Source organism: Hibiscus syriacus, unplaced genomic scaffold (assembly GCF_006381635.1).
Source record: "Hibiscus syriacus cultivar Baekdansim isolate YM2019G1 unplaced genomic scaffold, ASM638163v2 tig00111633_pilon, whole genome shotgun sequence".
Lineage (NCBI taxonomy): Eukaryota > Viridiplantae > Streptophyta > Magnoliopsida > Malvales > Malvaceae > Hibiscus > Hibiscus syriacus.
This window is the reverse complement of record NW_024063139.1, coordinates 99,605-121,994: the sequence shown is the minus strand read 5'-3', so window position 1 is coordinate 121,994 and position 22,390 is coordinate 99,605. Positions and strand designations below refer to the sequence as shown.

Below are 22,390 nucleotides of genomic sequence, written 5' to 3'. Positions count from 1 at the left end.
TTATTTTATATATTTTTATAACTAAAATATTGAAAAAATCTTATAATTAGAAGAACAGTAGTCAGCTAATACATATACAATCCTTGGGGCTTTTGAGATACAATGAGAAGGCAATGTCTGAAAATATAACGGAAAGGTTAACTTCTTTCAATCGAACTCGCAATTCAACTATATATATATATTAGGGTCTAAATGGATCAATCCCCAATTGTTATCTGAGCGACTGAGCCCCACATTTCTTTAACTGATCTTATCTAATCTAATCCGCTTCCTCTTCTTTAATCTTCATTCTTCATTTTCCCTCAAACAATTCAATAACAACTTGAAAACGGATTAAGTTAGAAAACGGAAAGGGAGGTCCCTTTGGTCGATTCAGTGACCAGAGGAAGGCCAAAATCAATCTCTTTCCAGGAATAAAGTTTAACTTTGTTATAAAATGATCCAACCTCATCTCCAAATATGACGCTTTCAAGGTATTTATTTCATTCCTGAAAGTAAACCCTTTACCCTTTGTTTCTTCCTACATTTCTGCGAAAAATCCCAGGCGAAACAGTTGAAAAGAAAAGAGTTCGGAGGAAAGCTATTAACTTGTCTCGGGAATTTTGAGTCTTTTCCTTTCTGCAATTGGGTTTTTTTTTTCTTTGGGGATTTTAGATGCGATTCCGTTCATCTTCCACCTTGGATCTCTGCCCTTTTTGGCTGCCTGGGGTCGGTTTTCTTCTTCTCTTCTTTTTCATGCTGTTATCATGTTAACCATTTGATTCTTAGCCTTCTTTAGTTATAAGAATAGAGTTTTGATGCTTTGTTATGTGTAGCTTTAAGTTTGCTATTGTTACTATTGAATTTTGGGGTTATTTCTTGGTGCTTACTTGTACTAAAGCTATAAGATATGTTCAGAGGGAAGGGCTGAGAGCATCTGAGATTCTTCGATTTGGGGCATTCTTTGCTTTGAGTTCTGGGTTTCTGGTTGTATGATGCAAGGGTCTTTGTTTTGATATCTTGATCATAGGTGTTATTTATTAGCTTAGCTCTGGGAAGAAACCTTGTTCATTTATTGTTTTTTCTTGGAGCTTATTTACATGCTCTTACACTCTGATTGGTGGAGCTATAATGGAGTTTGGATTGGAGATTGAAAGGGCTCATAAATTTTCTGCAATTAAGCTATGGGTAAAAGCGCTCATAATTTACCTGCCTTGCATTTATATGTTGATATTTTTGTTGATAAAAACGAATGCCAAGTCCCAATGTTTCAAATGCCACTCCTCTTTGATTATGTTCAAAATCAGACATTTCGAAGTTGAAGTTTAATTTCATATGCTTATTTCCAATGTATAGTTGTGAAGTTGATGGCTTTGCTTTCTATATGCTAGATCCAGGATTCAGTTTTTATAGTTAATACACCGGTTTTATGTGTGGTTAATCCTGGTTTGTAACATATCAGAGGTTGTTTTGGATGCTTCGAGCCATCTAAGAGTGTAATGATTCAAGACTGGAGAGGGAGGAGCTTTTCTGAAGATTTATGGAGTAGCAGCACATGTGAAATCGAACATGGTGCACTTGGGTCCCAAAGAAGCATTTCGTCAATCAGCATACTGAGTCATTCCCTTGACCTTTCTGGCAGCACTAGCCATCCTTCTGAATTTGTAAATCATGGCAAGTTCAGATGTGTTAACTTTATCTATGCTACTAAATAGAGCCAATTAGCATCCCGTTCTTTCATTTATTCTCATGTCCTGTTGTAAGGTTTTAATACTCTCGAAAATAGTATTGGTGGTAAAACTTCTTGATGACAATTTGTTTTTGCAGGCCTTCATCTCTGGAACCAAACAAGGCAACAATGGCTTGGAAATAAAAAGTGTGAGAAGCATGTACAATGTCGAGAATCCCCGTTAAGGTTAGAAAATTTCCTTGTTCGTTATCGCCACTGTTGTTTAATTTGGCTGGCGAGTTACTGCATCTACTGCTAACTAAAGCAGTTGACATGGGACTGTTTTCAGGTTTTGATTTAGGTGCCCAAGATGGGGCATTTAAACTTTCGCATTTGCAATTTGCGGATGATCTTATTATTTTAAGTAAAGGCTCTTCTCGTGATTTGAGGAATGTTAGAAGAGTGCTATTAATATATGAGTTAATGGTGGGGTTGAAGCTAAACCTAGCTAAGAGCAGAATTTATGGCATCAATGTTGAGGATGGGGTGGTAGCTTCTTGGGCTAATGACATTGGATGTTCGGTAGGTTGTCTTCCATCTGATTATTTAGGATTACCCTTGGGGTACAAGAGGAATTCGGCTGCCATGTGGGATCCAATTGTTAAGAGGTTCCATGTTAAGTTAAGTGGTTGGATGTCTAATTCCCTGTCGCTTGCTGGAAGGGTGGTGTTGGTTAAATCAGTTCTGTGCTCGCTCCCCGTTAATTTTCTTTCAATTTTCAAAATTCCAGCTTCTGTGTTAAAGAAATTGAATTCCATAATGGCTTCATTTCTGTTGGGGGAGCGGCGGATAAAAAATGTATCCACTGGTTAAAGTGGAATTCAGTTAGTAAACCAAAAAGGATGGGGTCTAGGGGTCCCGAACTTATCTCTTTTGAACAGGGCCTTATTGGGGAAATGGGTTTGGAAGTTTGCATCTGAGAAAGAGTCTTGGTGGAAGAGGGTGGTATGTGGTGTGTATGACATGGAACCGAATTGTATAATGTTGGGGAATTCGTGGCCAACCCGTGCATCATGGATTTGGAGAGGTGTGGTGAAGAATTTCTTTATAGCTGATGGATTTGGGGATTGTATTAGGAAGAATATGCGTGTGAAGACAGGGAAGGGGAACTCTGTGCAGTTCTGAAATGATGTTTGGTTGGGTGATGTACCTTTGAAAATAAGGTTTCCTAGACTTTATGTTCTCTCGAGCAACAAGTTGGGGAAAGTAATGGAGTTTAGGGTCAATAATGGCGTTGGCTGGGAGTGGGACATTCAAATGAAGAGGAATTTGGCAGATTGGGAGGTTGAACAGCTGCTACAGTTGCTGTCCTTATTGAACAATTTTCCTATTACGCCATGTGTAGATGATTGTTGGATTTGGTCAGGGAATGGAGAAAGTTGTTTTTCAGCTAAATCTTGCATGAGCTTTTTCCTCGATCAAGATGGTACTCAGCAGGAGGAGATATGGGAGAGGCATATTTGGGTTGGGATAGCTCCTCCTCGGGTGGAGTCATTTTTTTGGCAAGTTGCTCATCAGCGAGTGGTGGTTAAGGTGGAGTTACTGAAGCGTGGTGTGGCAGGGATAGTCGATTCTTTATGTTCATTGTGTGGTCAAGAAATGGAATCAGTCTCGCATCTATTCTTGCATTGTGAGGTCGCCTGGAGTCTGTGGTCTAGATTCTTGAATTGTTGGAATTTGTCTTTCGTGATCCCTAGAAATATCATCGGCTTTTTTAATTTGTGGAATGATTTACTTCCGAAGTCTTTGATATGGAAATTTATTCCAAGGGCGTTGATGTGGTCAGTGTGGAAATGTAGAAACGAGGTAGTTTTCAGAAAGGAAAGCTAGATGTGGTGAGACTGTTCTTTATTGTTCGTTTTAGAATAGCTTCTTGGTTTGTTGTTAAGCACAAGGTTGTGAATATCCCTTTAGATTCACTTGTGGGCGATTTAAAACTTGCTGATTTAGTGGGTAGACAAGGAAATGGTATTCCTAAATCAATTTGCTGAGTTCCTCCTCCGGATGGTTTTTTAAAGCTTAATGTTGATGGAGCGATGGGTAAGGGCTGGGATAAGGGAGTTATTGGTGGTCTGATCCGGGACAGCAAAGGGGTGTTGCTTCATTGGTTTTCTGAGAGTATTGGGGGTGGTCCTCCTATCTTGGCTGAATTATTGGCGATTAAGAGAGGGTTATGTCTACCAGATGATTTAAACTCTGTTATTTTTCAGAGGACTATTCTTGAATCAGATTCAAGCACTGCTCTGAAGTGGATCTTGAATCCGAGGTTATGCACTCCTATGTTTCAAGTATTGGTGAAGGATATTGTCTCCCTTTTGTCAGGGAAGGATATCATTTTCAAGCATATTTTGAGGGCTGCAAATTGGGAAGCTGACAAACTAGCTAAAGATGGGATAGGGTGATGTTATGGCGTATGTTTGTTTGGGTTGAGGTGTAGGAGTTTTATTTCTTATGCTTAGCTGTTGTGTTTACATACGCTTTGGTCTGCTTTTGTTGTTCTATTTGTTTCATCTAATATATTTTGGGCACTCTTTTCTCCTTTTTCGTCCTTCATGTTACTTGCACAACATGGAGGGTGAAAAACGGGGTTTTTAATGAGGTCTAATTTTCTATATAAAAAAAAAGTAGAAAATAACAATCATTAAGTCAAGTTTAACTTGTTTCAACCATTTTCATCTTTTCGTTTAAGACCTTATCGAGTTTCTTGTTTACTTGTTGAAGTTGCAGTTGCAATTGGAATGTACTCTATCATAGTTTACATGCGAATACTAAGCCATTCTCTCATCCAGTTCCCCTGTCTGTAAGCTTACGCTGCCAACCGAATGGTTTCGGATTAAAAACCATGATTCATCCTTGTATAGTTACTCCAATTCTTGTTTGGGCTCACTGGCAGGAATTGGTGGATTTCCTAGACGAGGTTTGGGAGCAAGAGGGCTTATATGACTGAGCAGGATGATGCTAAATTAAAGCTAGAAAACACGGGAATATGTCGAGATTGTCGATTGCACCATCCTCTTCTCTGTTGGATCCTTCGTCTGTATATCAATGTATTGTAGTTTACAAATCCTTTGGATTGAAAATGCAACATTAATTATCCAAAATGAAAAGAAAATGCAATATTCCAGTTTCTTGAACCCTTTTCTTGGTGATTACAAACAGCCATTCGTGAATGCATATACATGTTTTTTTTGGGGGGGGGGGGGGGGGGGAATGCCCATAAAGGATTCGGTTGAATACGAATTCTAGAACTTAAACAGTATTATGATCCAACTCGACGAGTTTTTCATCATTTTTGGAAGCTATAGGAAATTTCTTGGTAGCCAGGTGATCGTGCAAGTAGGAACAATCCAACAAAAGCAAATTGGACTAAGGGGGGGGGAATGCCCATAAAGGATTCGGTTGAATACGAATTCTAGAACTTAAACAGTATTATGATCCAACTCGACGAGTTTTTCATCATTTTTGGAAGCTATAGGAAATTTCTTGGTAGCCAGGTGATCGTGCAAGTAGGAACAATCCAACAAAAGCAAATTGGACTAACGACTAATGAAATGGACCACCATGTCATGAATTATGTTATATGGTTCACATGATTATACATGCTTTAATGATTGTAGCTAATACTAAGATAAGTAAAAGCGGTAATAATTGAAGCTTGAAATGAGTCAGCATTTAGAAGCTTCATCAGATTTGACCAGAAATGAAAGATGGCATTTTTTTTATGAGATAATACCAAAACTAACATTTTTTTCTCCTATTAAATTTATCAAAATGGCATCTTTCTAATAAAAATAAATAACTTTAAAAATTAAACTTATATTTTTATTAATGCAACAAATTTCTCCTACACTGATATTGTGGCATATATCATTTGTGAATTTCTAAATATATGATAACAAGAATCTCTATCTTGCTACGCTAGAGATTCTTGCATATTATATACATATGTTTGTTAGAAAAATGTATGTATCTGCACGTTTTTTAAGTGGAGAGCTTTGGACAACATCAAAAATGAAAGAAGCCATATCCATGTTGGTCAAAAAGAGTATATTTATGTAATGAGAATAGTTAATGTTATTAATAATTTGAGTTAAATTGGAAAAGAATTGCTCAGCTCCTTCAATGGAAGATATGGATTTCGCAAGATAAAGTTATAAGGAAAGTATTAATATTGGAATCTCAAGATTCAAACAATTCAAATTATGGATATTATTCCTTCTTTTCATGGTACATGGGACATGCTATATACGACCGGATCCGTCCGTCCTAGATACGTATAGAATACCAAGCTGGATATTAATCATTATACTCTATATGTCTAAACTTTACCTCAAATTGACTTTTGGTGTCTAAATAATTTTTCCTTAAAAATGATTATATAATATTTTCTCCGTTATATTTTTAGGTATTTAAAAAAAACTCGTTAAGTGACACTTGTCACGCTTATATTTTAAATTCTTTTAAAAATAAATATAATATTTTTTAAATTTAAATATACATTATGTCACTTAATAATTTTTTAATGATAAACACCTAAAAGTATGATAGAGAAAATATTAGATATCTAACTTTAACAAAAAAATTCTTTAAACACAAAAAAATCAATTAAAAATTTAGTTGAAGCACCTAAAATTTATCAATCCTTACACGTAATATATATACCAAGTTGGGCAAATGAAGATTGTGAGGTTGGCAATGAATGTAGCTTATTACAACACAGAATATACTTGCAAAATTAAATATAGCATAAATTACAAATTTAGTAATTGAATTTTTTCTTTCTTATTTCATCTATTATAATTTAATTTTTTTCAATTTCTTCACTAAATTTAATAAGTTGAGTCTTTTTGTCATGCAATCGTTTTCTCATTAACGGCGTTATAAATGAGATTTTATATAGATGCAAAACGACATTAGTTTGGTAAAAATTTTACTTTTTTAAAACGGCATCATTTAGTTATGAAATTAAAAAATTATAAAATTTAGTGAGCAAAATAGAATAGAGTAAAATTTATGATGAAATTTGTAATTGACCCTTAATATGATCAAACACTTGTGGATAACGAAAGAAAGAAAAATGCAAAACATTCAACGGCAAACAGCGGTAAGCGGTATTGGAAATGTGGGGGAGAAGACTGAGAATCCTAACAAGGACAAAACCCCAAATTTTTTTGGTCAAATACATTGCATTTGGTTTTCTCTCGTGTATTGTCACGGGAAGTTGTGATGTACGGCATTAAAAAAATTAAAAAACAGCGTAATTTGTTAAATAAGTAACTGATTAAAATTTATATAGATTATATTATATCATTTAATCGGAAATATTATTAAATATAATAATGTATTAAGTAACACTTATATAATATAATAGGTAACTCTTATATAATAAAATAAATATTTAACCGAAAATATTATCAAGTACAATAACATATTATGTAGCACTTATATAATATAATAGGTAGCGCTTATATAATTAAATAGGTATATATCCGGAAATATTATCAAGTACAATAACATATTAGGTAGTTCTTATATAATGTAATAAGTAGCGCTTATATTGACTTATTTTCTAACTAAACCGGTATATTTATACCGGTAACATTATAAATTTACCTATTACATTATAATTATCAGTTTCGATGTTTTTGGGATAGATACAATTTTAAATATATCGACACTTTATGCGTGTATCTCGTTGGGCATTCATTCTGGAAAAAAGTATTGATACAAATTTAAAACGTGTCAAATACATTATGTAGACCTATTTTCTCATAAAACCGGTATATTTCTACCGGATACATTGTAAATTTACCTATTACATTGTAATTATCGGTTTCGATGTTTTTGGGATCGATACTTTTAATAAATGCATAGACACTTTATTCGTGCACCTCGTTTGACATTCATTCTGGACAAAATGTATCGACACTTTTTAAATTTGTGTCGATACATTATGTTGACCTATTCTATCATAAAATCAGTATATTTATACCTATTACATTATAATTATCGATTTCGATATTTTTGGGTCGATACTTTTAGAAAATGTATCGACACATATGTTTACATATTCTCTCATTAAATCGATACTCTTTATAATAATTGGTTTCGATGTTTTAATGATCGATACTTACAATAAATGTATCGAAACTGTTTTAGAAACTTTATGTTTGAGAATCATACTGGACAAAATGTTGGAAACAAATATTTGTGTTTACTAATTTTGTCATTAAAAAAGTCTATTTTTACCGGTTTTGTTATTGTTGGGAATAACAAAACTGATAAAAATTACCTAAAATATTATTATTTCTACCTAAAACATCAATATTTTTTAACATTTCTGATATAATACCCAACAATAACAAAATTAATAAAAAAATAAAAAAACCGACAATATTTTTACAAATTTTATTAAAAAATCAGATAAATTATTAAAATAATAACAAAATCAATATATATAATAATATTTTTAATAAATTTTACTAATTTTATTATGCACAACAATAATAAAATTCGTACCGTCTTTTTTAATAGTATATTAAGCGCCTCATTTCCCGTATTGTCACGTGCCTCTCCTCTCATAATAAAACCCACCCCGTTTCCCCTATGTCTCCATCTTTTTCTATTCTCTCACCTTTTTGCCCTATCTGATGGGGTTATCCATGTCCTTCTAGCTCCAATCTTTCCCATGCATTCCTGTTTTCAAGCTACAATACTTGTAGTTTCGACTTTCTTCTTTGTTGGGTCTCTCTTTTTTGTTCTCTTTGGAGGGTTTTTGGGCTGTGATCAGTGCGGATTTGACCTCCCTGGGTTTTTTCAGCTGTACACATGTCAAAGATATTTTCTTGTAACGGTAAGCTGTTCCCCTTGCTAGTTTTTAGCTTTTTTCTTTTCTGGGTAACTTTGATTTTCGTTTATGATGAATTTGGTGTATGGATTGGATACGAAAATGTTATACCCTTTTATGTGAACAAAGTTTATAGATTTTGGGGCTATTTAATGGATGATTAATACCCTTTTATGTTCGTTGGGCATGATACTTGTAGAGATGTGGTTTTGATAGCTGCATGTGGTCGAAAATATATAGAACAACTTCTGTCTAATCTGAAATATCTGTCAAGTTTTTTATCTGGTTTTTCTATAGTAGGGTGGTAAATTGCTCTGTTCTCATCAAGGGTTTTAATCTTGGTTACCAGGAATTGATAATTTTTTCCCTGGGGGGTCAGTTTACCCGAACCCCAAGGAGTCAAGTCTCTTTTTCTCTATTGGACATCAAGCGGATGTATATTTTCCTCATCAAAAGAGGTCCCGCATCAGTGCCCCCATTGTTTTCTCTGGAGAAAGGTTCGAGCAGAAGAAGCCATCTATCGAGATTCTCCCTGATGAATGCTTATTCGAAATCTTCAGACGATTACCTGGAGGCCGAGAGAGGAGTTCCTGCGCCTGTGTTTCCAAGCGTTGGCTTAATCTGGTATGCAACATCTGCAGAGATGAAATCAATGACAACAAGGGTGGTGTTGTGTCTGAGGTTGAAGATGAGGATGTTGAGGGTGATGGATACCTCTCTAGGAGTTTGGAAGGGAAGAAAGCAACAGATGTTAGACTTGCTGCTATTGCTGTCGGAACTTCTAGTCGTGGTGGATTGGGCAAGCTTTTTATTCGAGGAAGCAATTCCACACTTAGCATTGGACTAAGGGCCATTTCCCGTGGATGCCCTTCTCTAAGGGTTCTTTCATTGTGGAATTTGTCTTATGTTGTAGATGAAGGTCTGTGTGAGATTGCTGATGGATGTCACCAGCTAGAGAAGCTTGACTTTTGCCACTGTCCTGCAATTACCGATAAGTCTTTGCTCGCCCTTGCTAAGAGCTGTCCTACTTTGATGGATCTGACCATTGAAGGTTGTGCAAACATCGGAAATGAATGTCTCCAAGCTGTAGCACGCAGCTGTCCAAATCTAAAGTCTATTTCAATAAAAATACTGCCCCCTTGTTGGAGATCAGGGAATTGCAAGCATGTTGTCTTCAGCCTCATGTACCCTCACAAAAGTAAAGCTCCAGTTCTTGAACATTACCGATGTCTCTCTTGCTGTTATTGGACACTATGGCAAAGCAGTGACTGATCTTTCTCTCACCAGCCTTCCGAATGTGAGTAAAAAGGGCTTCTGGGTAATGGGTTATGGTCATGGGCTATTGAAGTTGAAATCTTTCGTGGTTACATCCTGCCGTGGTGTAACAGATTTGGGACTTGAGGCTGTCGCTAAGGGTTGCCCGAATTTGAAACAGTTATGCCTCCAAAAATGTGCTTTGTTGTCTGATAATGGGTTGGTGTCTTTTGCCAAAACAGCTAGTTCACTAGAGAGTTTGCAACTAGAGGAGTGCGACAGGGTCACCCAATTTGGGCTTTTTGGTTTTCTCCTCAACTGTGGTGCAAAGTTGAAGGCGCTATCCCTCGTGAACTGCTTGGGTATCAAGGACCTAAACCTGGGATTGCCTCCTGTATTCCCTTGCAAATCCCTTCGATCACTTTCGGTCCGCAGCTGCCCTGGTTTTGGTGATTCCAGCTTGGTTGCATTAGGGAAGTTGTGCCCTCAACTGCAGCATGTGGAGTTGAGTGGGCTTCATGGAATAACAGATGCTGGGTTTCTTCCATTGCTTGAGAGTTGTGAGGGTGGTTTGGCGAAGGTTAATCTCAACGGTTGTGTGAATTTGAGTGACAAAGTTGTCTGTATCATGGCTGATTTGCATGGTTGGACTTTAGAAATGCTGAATCTTGATGGTTGTAAGATCAGCGATGCTAGTTTGGGTGCGATTGCAGATAACTGTCAATTGCTCAATGACCTTGATGTCTCCGGGTGTGGTATCACTGATTCCGGAATTGCATCTCTGGCTCGTTCTAATCGGATCAATCTGCAGATCCTTTCTGTGTCTGGTTGATCTAAGGTCTCCGACAGAAGCTTGCCTTCACTTGGAAAATTGGGTGAGACCCTCGTGGGTTTAAACCTACAGCACTGCAAGGCAATCAGTAACAGTGCAGTTGACCTACTCGTAGAGCAGCTATGGAGGTGCGACATCCTTTTCTGAACTTGACGTATGTAGGCACCTCCGCGTACTGCCGAGTATCGATTTATCGACAAAACAAGGTTTGATCAATCAAGAAGCCTATGAATATACCCTCTGTGAGTTGCCACATATCGTTTAGTTTTTGGGTCCATCAGTCGTGGGTCCTATATCTTCCAGAGCTCTGTCCCTTTTTTACAGGGAACATGGCCATTCTCCCCCATTTTTTGCAGGTATTCTTTTATGGAGATCCGTTACTGGATATTGACGGTGTCGGTTTCTCAATGGCCAGATTCCCCTTACAACACAGTTACTGGGTTCTGGATTTTAGTACTATAGTTTGTTCATTGTTGGTTTTACCGAGTCTTCCTTGATGGCAGATTCGAATTCTTGTAGTCACTGTAGTCATGGTTGCCTTCGACAGTTCAAAGTTAAGTGTCTAGCTCTAATTGGGTTTTGGCCATGGCAGCAATGTAGATAATCTGCCGTGACAACTCTTGGGAGTTGTTTTTTCCTCTCTTTTTTACCAGAACCCCACTTTTACTTGCTTCATTTGCCTTTGAACTGTTGTAGTCTTCAACCTCTCAAACCATGTAATGAAATGTTGAATCCGCCATTGGAAATCACCGTCTATGTTTCTGTTTCCACTATATGATAAATAAAAGATGATCAAACTTTGATGTAGAATGATTGCAAGTTTGATTTGATATGATTCATGGAAGATGTGCTGTTTGGAACTGTTGATTGAGGTGGGTATGGGTTGATTATTTGTGGATCACTTGGCTGCATTCAACAAAAGAAAATGAGAAAAAATCTAGAGTTGTTGGGAGGTATCAAATAAAGTGGAAACATTACCTTTCTTAGTCAACAATCTTTCACCATTCTAATTATATGAGATCGACTTTGGATTGCAATGGAAGTCTTTAAATAATCAACAAATATGAAGTACTTTCATAGGATAAACAGAGCAAGTTACACAATGTAGGAATTCACAATTACTTAGCAGGTTTGATCATTGATTATCTATGACACCAACAGCAAACAACTTTAGAAACTCAGCAAGCCATCCTTAAAACAACACAACTTAGGCCGACTTTTGTAAATGATTGACATACAGTACTGTAAACACTGTTATGCTTAATTCTCCACTGCAATTGGTTCTTATTCCAAACCCAGCTGCCCTTGCTCTCCAATCATCGGCCCTCGATCCTTCTCAGGCCGACTTCCACCTGAATCAGCAGTCGACACTGCCTCCGGCTGTTGGACTGGAGATAATTCCTCATTTGTCAAATCAGATGATGTGGTGTTCTCCTCGTTTGTTTCTTTAGTTGAGGCTTTCTTTCCCTCGGTTGTTGCTTCTGATTCAGTCGCCTTTTCCTGATAGGATGCTTCGGATCTTCATTCTTTGCACTGGACAAAGTAAACTTCTGAGAAGGCAGTTTGGGAAGTGATTTCCTCTGTGGCTTCTTTGCATTAACATGAGAAATTACTTCGGCAGATATCCTCTGAGATGCTTTCTCATCCAAACTTAGCCGGCCTGATTGGTGAACGTTATTGCTGTTACCATCAATTTCTGAAGTAGAGGAACTTTTTATCCGACCAAGCTTTGGAGATTTAGCTCTTGTAGTTGGTATCTGCACCCAAGTAACAGAAAAACATTAATGTTGTAAATCGTGAGAAATTCACCATGGCCATATAGCAGCAGATAAAGAAAGAAGAGTAATGAAAACTTTCTATGGTCACGTGCACAAAATATATAATGGAACATAAAATAATGCATTTATACACACTCAAGAAAGGAAAAAGAAAAGGAGAATACAAATAAGCATGTCATTGGGAGTTAAAATTAAAATACAAAGACGAATCTGTCTATGCAAAATTTATATACCCAAAGAACCATCGAGCCTTCTATCTATACCAGCAGCACATTCAACTAACCTTCTTTAATTCCAACGTCGGAGGTGGAGGTTCCTGATAGAAGCTTGGCATCGGAGTTGCTTTAAAGTTCAAAATCTTCCTAAACATCTTAATCTCAGCCTCTTGAGTTTCCTACAGAAAAGTTAGATATCATTATAAAAAGAAATGATTCAAGACCATAAGCCACCGTATTCACAGAATAACACCTTAGACTTGGCCTAAAGGACGGAGCTAAGACTAAATATTGACAAGGGTCGAAATATTGGACTATTTAAGAAAAATATAAAGACTTTTAGGTATTTAAATTCAAAATTTAACACGAACTAAATGACCTTAGTGATTAAGAGATTGTTGTTATCCTCAAGGTCTCGAGTTCGAGCACTGCACATATAGATGTATGAACATTCATTGTTAAATAGTTGAAGTCTTTGTACCCTAAATTGTTATTCGACCAAAAATTCTGAGAACACTAAGTTATCCTTCTTTAATTCAGTCGTTATTTGATTAAATATTTAATAATTTTTTTTAATTTTAATATTTATTTTTACATAAAACAAAATACTATTAGTCCAAAATTATATTAAATATTCAAATTTTAACAAGGTCCGAAGCTCCTCACTAAGCTCCGTCCTGCTTGGCCTGAAAGTTGCTCTTTTCTACTTCCATTGCATGAATCTTTTCCTCAAGTTTATAGTAAAACTGTGCAACAGAATGGCGAAGACTGAAAAGTCAAGTAAAATTGCTGCAAGATTAGAAAATGTAAAATCTGGGGAATATCATATAAAGCACCAACCTCTTTTCTTTTTTCAGTCCGTTCGCCACACTTGAAACTGAAACCATAATTTGGTAGAGTACCGATCTTATGAGCTTTATCATCAGCTGCTGTGGGGCTTCAATGAAGCAATTAAGGATAAACAGAAACATGCCAATGAAATAAAAAAAGAAAACTTATAGACAACATTGGAAAGAAAACTCAAAGCGTGACCCATTTCAACATGTAGTACCAGACGTAATAACAAAATGTTAAAACAGACAAGGATACGATAACTCAGTGTCTCCTTCAGCTTTATTTGGAGGTTCTTTCTTCAGAGGCTTTAACTTGGGTTTCTCCCTGTAATAAATGGTAGAACAGTTGTGAAAATGCAGGAGAAAATTTCTTTTATCATGTCTAAGGGAAGATAAAAAGCTCCTCTCTCGGTTTACATAATCAATAAGAATGGTAGATGGTTGCATGAAGAAAGAAAAGGAATTCAAACAAAAGTAATCGTACGTATCTATTGCCTTCAGAGAAGGCTGCATCAGGTTTTCCAGGATGCTGTTGTAAGCACACAGAGGAAGGAAAATAAATAATCAGAAACGCAGAAAAATAAATAAGTTGTATTATCATTGTAAACCACTAAACCCCAACCTGGGATCCGTTAGCTTGTCTTTCATTCAATGATCTACTTTTAAGAGGCTGTTTCATACGAGAATTTGCAGCAACAGAACCACCATTAGGAGCTGTCAACCTTTCCTTAGCAATCTTTTCATCTTTACTTTTCTTCACCAAAGCTGGAGAAACATTTTTAGGATCAGAGGGCTTCTCAGTCTTGGTCTTGCCTTGAATCTTATGAGGTTTGGATTGCTTCAATTTATCTTCGGCTTGCCCTTCCTACCAAGAAAGACAATCATGCACATGAAATTAGTCTAATGGTAATTACTAAAAGACAAACAGAATGTAAGACCTACTACCTTAGAATCAATCAATCAATCAATCCACTGCTTTCCACATAGTCATTCGACCCTTCTTTAGCTTGCTCGGTTTGTCATCCATTTCATTCTGCAAATAAGTCTTAAATGTTTCATGGATATTTCCGCCTAGAACAGCTCACCACAAGGTCGTCAAATGATTCGAATTAGCAAGTTAGTGGTAAGGGGTTAGTAAATTAGAAGGTTAGTAACTTGGGAATTAGTAAGTTAGAGGTTATTGAATTATAAATTAATAATTTTGTTAGAACAGAGATTGAAACGCAATAAAATAAAAAGATAAATTCGAAATTGTAAATAAAGCATTGAATGAAATAAAATAAAACAAGAAAAAACATTGCCAAATTCAGCAAGAAAGTAAAAAATGACCAAAACATAAAATAATGGAAACACTGCATAAAATTTGAAAAAATTTAATAGAAAAAAAGCAAAGAATAGAGCAACTTATAAAAACATGCAGAAAGTATAGGGACCTAACAGAAATTAAGCCCTTAACTCTTTGTATAAATCCTACATTTTTTTGTTTTCTTTCATTTTGTAACCCTAGTTTCCCCAAAAAAAAAATCCTCCTTTCCTCTCAACTTCTTCAACTAGTCATCCTCTCCAAATCCTTAAACCTCATCGTCGGCCATCGTACATAAGTAGCTGAATCGAACCCTATACTATTCTAAACCTTCAATTCACAACATAAACCCCAATTTGGGGTCAAAATCAAAAATTATGAATTCTAAAGGACTGAACCCAATTAAACACATTGGTCTCGAACCCAACTAAACCCAATTTAACAAAATGTATCATTCATGGCTAAAAATTCTCAAAGCTCCCACCATCAATGCTACTTGAACTAATTCAATATATATGCACGAACATCTTCAAATTGGTTCTCCATTTACTTAAACTAAGTAGATTAAGCACTTTTAGTTAAAAAAATTTATTTTTACCGCAAAATCAATGTAAAATTGGTAAAAAAATAAAAATAAAATAGTGGTAGAAAAGATGGTTTCAAACCAACCGCAAAAGCTATGATTTTTTTAGCTTTTTTAATTTTTAACTTTGCATTTGGAAGTAAATTATAATTTTACCCTTACTATGCATGAACTCCATTTAATTATGTATTTACATTTTATTTTAATAATTTAATATCAACGTTCTTAAAGAAGTAATTTATTACTTTTAATAATTTATTTTAATTATTTAAAAATAAATAAAATTTATGATTTATATATTAAAATATTATTAGTGAGTTATATAAAATATATTTGTATTTTTATATTTTTTATTATAATTTAAATTGATATAATTCATATATAATAATAGTTTTTTTGAATTTATTATAGTTTAAATTGATATGATTCATATATAAGTGTAAATATAATTTATATACTATAATCTTAATTTACAACATAATGTTTATAATGAACATTTTATTTTTTCGAGCTCACTTTTTAACAATAATCCCAAACAATTAAATTTTAAATTGCACTTTTGTACAATATTTTTAAAAGTTCGTTTCTACAACGTTTTTAAAAAGTCATTTTTCAAAATCTACACCAAAGTAGCCCTAAGAGTGTATAGTATATACTCCCTCTGTTCCATTAAATTTATTCATTTTTATCAATTATTTTAACTTTGACTATCATTATTTAAGATTTATTATTTTAAAAATATGAAAAAATATATTTTAAAAATCTTCAATCAAATAGTTTCTAAATATATATTTGATAAAATTTAATTGTTCAAAAAATTTAAAATAATTAAGGTCAAAGTTTTAATGTTTTGACTTTTAAGAAGTCAAATAATGTAAAAATAAGTGTCCAAGTCATACCTAAAGTTAATTTTAGACGTTGAAATAATTTTTTGCACAAAAGCACTTAACGTTTCTCACGTTATACTTTTAAGTGTCTACACCGTAACAACTGTTAAAATGATATGTTGTCTAACACAGATCATATTTATATATTTTTTTTAAAAAGACCTTATATATTTTTAAAAATATCATAAACCCCCCAAAAATTTCAAAACCCCCAAAACTAGCTGACCATCCCTTGTCGGGTGGTCCTGTCACAACCATTGTGGCCCCTAAACTCACCTAAATTCCTTGTTAGAAAAATAATAGATTAGTTGAATAGTATTGATGTAATTTAGTAAGCTATAAGTCATACCACTTGGTGAATAGACCTATTGATATTAAGTCATATCACTTAGTGAATAAATTTAACTTTTTATTTAAAGTTGTATACATTCATTTATACCTATTAGTTTTTCAAAAAATTTCTACATGAAAAGGTCTTAACATTTCAATTCATTTGCTCTCCAATTTAAAAAGGTTAGTTGAGTCGTAAATCTTAGACACAACTTATATGACACTGCGTATAACGTCACAAAAATACTATAAACATGACGTTTTTTTATTTTTGCACTTTTAGTGATTTATGGTATATCCTTTATGATAATATTGAAAATGGTTACCGATTTTAGTCACTATATGTTTTGAGCTAAAATTTTCCTATAAAATAATTTGGAGGGAATACTTTTAATGACGTTTAGATAAAATAGTGACATTATAAAATTGTCCCCAACGAAATTACAGTATTAGTGACGATTTATTATAATGACGATTTGATTTTAATTACTGATGTTGTAAATTTGTCACTGATAAATTTTATTCGTGACAAATTGATTCGTCATATTTTATAAGACAGAAAAGGTGATGTTTTTTTATTGTCACGAAAAATAATTTTAACATGACGAAAATAATTACTTATCACAACCTCTTTTATTTTATACTACGATGGTAAAAGACATCATGAGATTATTTCACTTATTTTTAATGCAAAGAAATAACATAAAGGATTTGTGAGGCAAATTTTTAATGACATCTTAGATATACCACTCATTTGAAATATTGTTAGTGATGATTTTTCAAATGTTTTTTTATTTAGTGTGTTCCATATATTTATACTTATACATACATTTAAGGTTGTTTTGATTAATAAATGTTTTAATATGTATATGCATGTTTAAGATCTTTTTTACCGTTAAAAGTAATCTTTCGTTGATCATGTCAAAGTCGATTGTTAATAAAATAATAATATACGTTGGCCAAGTAAAAGATATTAAGAGAATTTGTTGGGTTTAAATTTTATTTTAATATATAGTTGTGAAATTCATATTGAATTGAAAACAATTTGTAAAGTGAATTATAGACTGCTCGGGGATTGAACATGTTAAAATTTAAGACCTTTTTTTCATTAAAAAATAATTTTTAATTGACCATGTTAAAATTGAGTACTAATAAGAGAATCATATATGCCAAAGAATTTGTGGGTTTAAATTTTACTTTTAATATATTAATTCTAAAATTCAGATTAAAGTAGGAAATCGTAAAGTTCTTGTGGAAAATTCATAATATTTGGAAGTTTTGTGCCATTAATTCGAACTCTAGACTAATCAAGTACTAAACTTCAAATTTCACCCTTTTGACTTATGTTTCAAAAAATTTAAATCAGTTTCCAAAACTTCAGCGAAGCCATCAAGTCAATATAACCTTTTTGAACTTTAATTCACCATAACCTATTTTAAATAAATATTATTTAACAAGCCAAAATACTTATATTATACAAGCGCGCGCGCGCATATATATATATATATATATATATATATATATATATATATATATATATATATGTTATGGCAACTGGCTAGGTTTTCAAAGAGAAAACCCTAGCCGTCGTTTGATTTATCAACAGCACTAGAACTCCTCCATTCTTGAGTAGCATCCATTGTTTTTTTAATCGGCCAACCACAATTTGTCCTCCTAAAGCCATCTTCTTTCTCTGCTCTCCTTTTCCTTATCGACCAACCAGTGCTCGTCCTCTGGTCATCCAACTTTATCATCGTCCATCTCTCATCGCCCGATCACTAGAGCCATCACCTTCCCCCGCTCGACCAACCACTATTCAGCAAAACATCGTGAACCCCTTGAACATCCTTCGCCCTGCTCCACCCCGGTGAATATCCTCCAGCCTTGTCCAAGGTCACCAAGGCACCTCGACAGCACCACTATGGTGCTCCATCAACGTCTTGTTCCCAGCATTCATCACCACCATGGTGCTCCATCAGCCCCTTTCTTTTATGTTTTTTTTTTCAATTTTATAACCCCTTGTTTCGTTGTTTTACAATGTTTAAAAAGTAATATTTGTCATTTCCCTTTCTATATTAATTTCTACCTTTTCTTTGGTCTAATATAATTATGAACTTCTTGTATCTCAGGACATGTCAATGCAAAATCCAAAATAAGAGTTGGTTGTCAAAGATTTGCTTGAAATGAGTGATGTTTTCAGCATGTCTTAGAGATTAATACTTACAATACCAATAATATTAGACTCAAATCTAAATATTAAGTAAATCGTTTTCTTATTTTGAGGAATTGGTTCACTTGAAAATGGGAATGGTAGGTCAACCAATAAGACACTTACAAGATGGAGGGATTTTTTCGTTGGATACATTTGTTTTTTAAGGTTAGATTTCTTCCTAAAAAATTACTATCAAATTTGGTTTGTTGTTTATTTCACTTAAACGTGGACATGGAACTGACTTGAAATACGAGTGCTTAATATTAAACCAAATCTTATAATCATTTTATAGAGGTGAGAATGAAGAGCTACGTGTTGGACTACAAAAGGCAATGAAGCCAAATGCCGATACTACTTCTACAAGTTCAAGTGATCCTCTTGTTGTGCTTGCAGATGTATGAGAGGCCAACGTAAGAAGAACATTATTCACTATATATTACAAACCAATGTTTATTTTATTTTAAATTCGTTAAATTTCATGGTTTCCCTATTTCTTTTTAAACCATTAATATTTTAATCATGAATTTTCAATTTCAGGAGATGGTATATCTATAAATTAAGTGAGACGAGTTATGTTAGATATTGATTGAGGAAGTTTTCTTTCTAATCAGGAAGATGATGGGGCAAGATCTCAATCAACATCCATGGAAAATAACGATCCTTGAGCATGAATCCCATGAAAGATTAAGCGTGCAACCTATGAAAGGTTGATCTCAATAAGACATCATTACAAGGAAAGGTCAAAGTCGCTCTAAGTTAGCTCCAAAAATCATTCCAGGAGCCGGTAGGACATCAGCCCTCCATGCATCAACATTCATTTCCCTCTTAAGTAGAGCCCTCCATGCATCAACCTTCAGTTACCTCTTATGCTAAATTTATTGTATTTTATAAAAAATTGTCTCCTTTTATTATAATTTATAAAAAGTTTTATCCTTTATTGTAATTTATAAATAGTTTTGTATTTTATTGTAATTTATAAATTGTTTTGTACTTTATTGTAGTTTACAACAAATTTTGTCTTTTATTATAATTTATATAAAATAATTTTCCTTTATTGTAAATTCTAAAAAGTTTAAACTTTTATTATAAATTCTATAACATTTTGTCTTTTATTTTAATTTGATGATTTTTTATTTTTAATAAAGAAATTATGACAATATTATTTCATCATTGATAATATTAAATTATTATATTATTAGTGACAATATGAATAATTAGTGATGAAATCTTATGTTATTTAATGACATAATTAATTGTCACTAAATACAACTTATAAGATGATGTTATGCATTAATGTCACTCTATGTTTAACAATATGTGACGAAAATATATAGATCGTCACATTTGACATTTAGTGACACACCTAGGATGACGTTCACCATGACGTCAATTTTAACATCATAAAATACAAATTGTGACAAAAATGTAAGTTTTAGTGATAATATTTTAGATGCCACTAATAAACAAAATTGTTGTATTAGAATTTTGGAATAGGAAAATACTTAAAATATTCATTTTAAATTCATTCTTTTCGATTATAGAGAAAAAGAAGATTGTGTTCGATTGATTAATATTGTTGTAATCATTTGTTGTCGTATCATGAGAGATCGACGTCAACGTTACTAAATGATTAAGGAAATGACAAATTTGTCTTAAGAAAACTGTTTATACATGTCTCAACAAAAAATATCTTTTATTTATTTAATTTCTTTATTTATTTACTTCGTTTAATTAAATAATAATATTTGTATTTTATTAATATTTTATTATTCTATTTCTCATTTTAATATTTTTTCTAACATCCCTAGATTAAGAATTTAGGGTTAAAGATTTGAGTATATGAATTTTAGTGATTTAGGGGATTAGAATAATGACAAGGGTGATGGTCGGTTAGTAGGTGGTCGAAGATAAGTGGGCTGTCGTTCGATGTTCATGGTGATGAGCGACGATGACTGACGAAAGTAATGAGGGTTTGAAAATAAGAATTTAAGAAGTTTGTGTTATTTTGATATTTTTTTAAAAAGTTTGGATTTTTTTAAAAACAATAATATTTTTAAGTTTTTTTAAATAATTTTTTAGAAAAATATAAATGCGACGTTTATCAAATAATAAAATTTTTTAACAGTCGTTATAACGTATACTTAAAAGTATAATGTTGAAAAAAGTTATACACCTATTTTGACAAAAAAAAATTCAGGAACCTAAAATTAACTTTGGGTATAGTTTGAGTACTTATTTTTGCATTAAGCCTAATAAAAATGAATCCATATGTATAAACTTCTATAGATATGAGTGATTATTGTTATTCAAAGTAATAATTCAAGACGAAATGGAACATGAGAAAAAAATAAAATAGAAGAAATTAAATTTCTTTAAAAAATAAAAAAGAATAAAAGGAAACAAAAATACTTTTTTATTTTTGATCGTGTGATAAGAAATAATTGAGGTTTGTCGCTAATTAGTTTTCTAAAGATAGATTTTTGGCCATTCCTTTGGTGCTCGAGATCTTTGATTGTCTGTCTCTCATGATCCAATAACTATATAATCAGTGAACAGTTGCACAAACTTTCAATATCACGAATTATCCTTGCTTTCATTTATCACCGGAAAAATAAGAAGGAGAGAAAATGTTTTTCAAGAAAAAGAAAATTTCTTGAATTCTGAGATATAAAAAACCTAACATGTTTGCTTAGTATTTATAAGGGGTTTTCAAGAGAGTTTTACTCCAACATGATCTCTTTTAATATCCATATAACACCTTAATCTGGTTTGTAAACACTAAGTTTTTGTCTCATTTTATTATTATTATTATTTAATAAATAATTTTATTACAAATCAGGCCAAATACAATAACCTGAAGCCAAAATTACAAAGGAAGCCCAACATACCCGATCTAGATGCAGCTAGGGTTTTATCCCTATCTCCAGCCGCCATCAATCTCATCCGTTGGATCTCTCCAGATCCAACGGCCCAAAATGGATCTGTCAGAAACCTTAGGGATCACTTTTCCAACTGCTCCGCCGCCTCCATTCAACCACTCCGCCGTTATGTTCCCCAACCAGCCGCTGCCATGACATCCACGCCACCAAAGCCTCTAGAAGACTCAAGGAGAGCCGCACACATCGCAATCTGGTAACTCACCAAGGACCCTCCTATGATAGATCCACCGAGAAGAACCTCAACGAGCCCTATAAAAGGACTCAATTTACTTGCAAAGAAAAAGAAAAAGAGAGGAAAGAAGCAAGAGAACCAATCTACCACCAGCAGTAAAAAACCGAAAGGAAAAAGAAGGAGAGAGCTTACCACAGTCATCGGAAAACCAAAATATCGAAGGTATAAATTTAGATATAGAAAATTCTAGGAGTTTTTAGGAAAAACGGAGGCCGGATTCGGCTTTAGGGTGTTCCGATCTATGATTTGGGATATTTTTATATTTTTCGGCCACTATGAATAGTGATCGACGATCGGAATAGTTACCGACGGTGGTCGGAATAGTAACAGGCGGTAACCGGATGTTTTGGTCTATTTAAGGTCTATTTATACCCTCCTTAAAACTACGCGTTTTGGGGAGGGACTTTTGTGTAATTTCCATCTGGGAAGAATCACGC

General features: G+C 33.7%; 2 protein-coding genes and 1 pseudogene across 4 annotated transcripts; 2 read left to right on the top strand and 1 right to left on the bottom strand.

Moving 5' to 3' along the window:
- Positions 1 to 242: 242 nt before the first annotated feature.
- On the top strand, positions 243 to 4,809 carry LOC120166250. 3 transcript variants are annotated; one of them, XM_039175556.1, is made up of 5 exons: positions 250 to 473; positions 1,442 to 1,653; positions 1,807 to 1,894; positions 4,430 to 4,508; positions 4,602 to 4,809. In XM_039175556.1, exons 1-5 carry the CDS (start codon positions 460 to 462, stop codon positions 4,653 to 4,655), a joined length of 447 nt encoding a protein of 148 aa, XP_039031487.1. In that variant the 5' UTR covers positions 250 to 459; the 3' UTR covers positions 4,656 to 4,809. The 3 variants fall into 3 exon arrangements, with proteins under 3 accessions (XP_039031485.1, XP_039031484.1, XP_039031487.1); XM_039175554.1 differs by having other exon boundaries at positions 243 to 473; positions 4,436 to 4,809; XM_039175553.1 differs by having other exon boundaries at positions 246 to 473; positions 4,430 to 4,809.
- A 3,505-nt stretch (positions 4,810 to 8,314) lies between these two features.
- Positions 8,315 to 11,448, top strand: LOC120166248 (annotated as a pseudogene).
- Positions 11,449 to 11,917: 469 nt separating this feature from the next.
- On the bottom strand, positions 11,918 to 14,471 carry LOC120166249 (protein WVD2-like 5). Its single transcript, XM_039175552.1, has 9 exons — positions 14,413 to 14,471; positions 14,090 to 14,332; positions 13,952 to 13,996; positions 13,724 to 13,792; positions 13,475 to 13,574; positions 13,321 to 13,380; positions 12,888 to 12,899; positions 12,703 to 12,813; positions 11,918 to 12,398 (listed from the first exon to the last, which is right to left on the bottom strand). Exons 2-9 carry the CDS (start codon positions 14,113 to 14,115, stop codon positions 12,051 to 12,053), a joined length of 771 nt encoding a protein of 256 aa, XP_039031483.1. The 5' UTR covers positions 14,116 to 14,332; positions 14,413 to 14,471; the 3' UTR covers positions 11,918 to 12,050.
- Between the last annotated feature and the right edge of the window lie 7,919 nt (positions 14,472 to 22,390).